This window comes from Pygoscelis adeliae, unplaced genomic scaffold, assembly GCF_000699105.1.
Source record: "Pygoscelis adeliae isolate BGI_AS28 unplaced genomic scaffold, ASM69910v1 Scaffold520, whole genome shotgun sequence".
NCBI classification, from domain to species: domain Eukaryota; kingdom Metazoa; phylum Chordata; class Aves; order Sphenisciformes; family Spheniscidae; genus Pygoscelis; species Pygoscelis adeliae.
This window is the reverse complement of record NW_008823971.1, coordinates 172,432-173,423: the sequence shown is the minus strand read 5'-3', so window position 1 is coordinate 173,423 and position 992 is coordinate 172,432. Positions and strand designations below refer to the sequence as shown.

The 992-nt window shown below is 55.4% G+C and overlaps 1 protein-coding gene across 1 annotated transcript in view; it reads right to left on the bottom strand.

Moving 5' to 3' along the window:
• Positions 1-992, bottom strand: part of ZFHX3 (zinc finger homeobox 3) — a 110,882-nt gene that overhangs the window by 1,448 nt on the left and 108,442 nt on the right. The window contains exon 9 of the mRNA XM_009324700.1: positions 37-158. Coding sequence (XP_009322975.1) covers positions 37-158 — 122 coding nt within the window. The remainder of the gene's footprint in view (positions 1-36; positions 159-992) is intronic.

The following is a 992-nucleotide window of genomic DNA, read 5'->3' as shown; positions in this document are numbered from 1 at the left end:
TGGTTGCTGTGGGGCCGCGGCCGCTGTGGCTTGTGCCGGGGTGGGTGAGCTCAGCGCAGCCGGGGGCTGCTTATTTGGTAATCCAGAGGTGGGGAGGCCGGGCGAAGGGACGCTTGTGCTGGGCAGGCCCATCAGGTTGGGTTTGGGAGAAGTTAAAGCTGCAAGAGGGAGGAGAGAGAGGTGAGGAGTCACTCAGTGCTGGGCAGGCAGAAATCACAAGGTGGGGTGACCCCGGGCCACCCTGCAACCGCCCCTGCACCGCCATCTCCTCTGCACAAGGGCAGTGACCGGCCTGAGCTCACATGCCATGGCAGCGCAGGTCGGAAAGCCCATCTGCCGCTCCTGCTTCCTCTGGGACAACCGCTCCTCTCCCCGTTCCCCGAGGCCCTGTGCTATGGGGACGTGCCTCGTCAGCCCCTGTCACCCCAGGCTGGCTTGGCCACGCTGCCTGGCAGCACCGAACGTGGTGTCTCTGCTGGGGACACACACCAACCACCTGGGATGCTCAGCATAGCTGTTGTTTTACTGAGCCCTCTGAAATTCCCGAATGATTAACAGCTGATGTCAGGGACAGGCACTTTTCCTATGTCTGCGCTAACTGGTCCTTTGGCCAAAGGACTCCAGCAGAAGGAAAGTGCTATGCCAAATGGCTGTAACACTAAATACCGTCAATCTCGTTAAAATCTCAAAAGATTAGAAAGCTCTGGTCATGGCAACTGAAGAGCACTGAACAGGCTAAATCTAAGTTATTTTGTCCTAATTAGGCTGATGTTACGAATCCACAAACCTCTGATGCAACCCCTTCCTTCCTTCCAATGTAAGAGGCTTTGGGTGCACAGCTTGAGTAGTTTCAGAGTTTATACAGTATTCAGACATGCCCCCAGGGCACGAACGTCGTGTTTTGGGTGGAATTAAAAGCGTCGTGATGCTTCCTCACAAAGGAGATGGATTAATGGTGGAATGTGAAGTCTGCCCATCTTCCCAACAGCAGG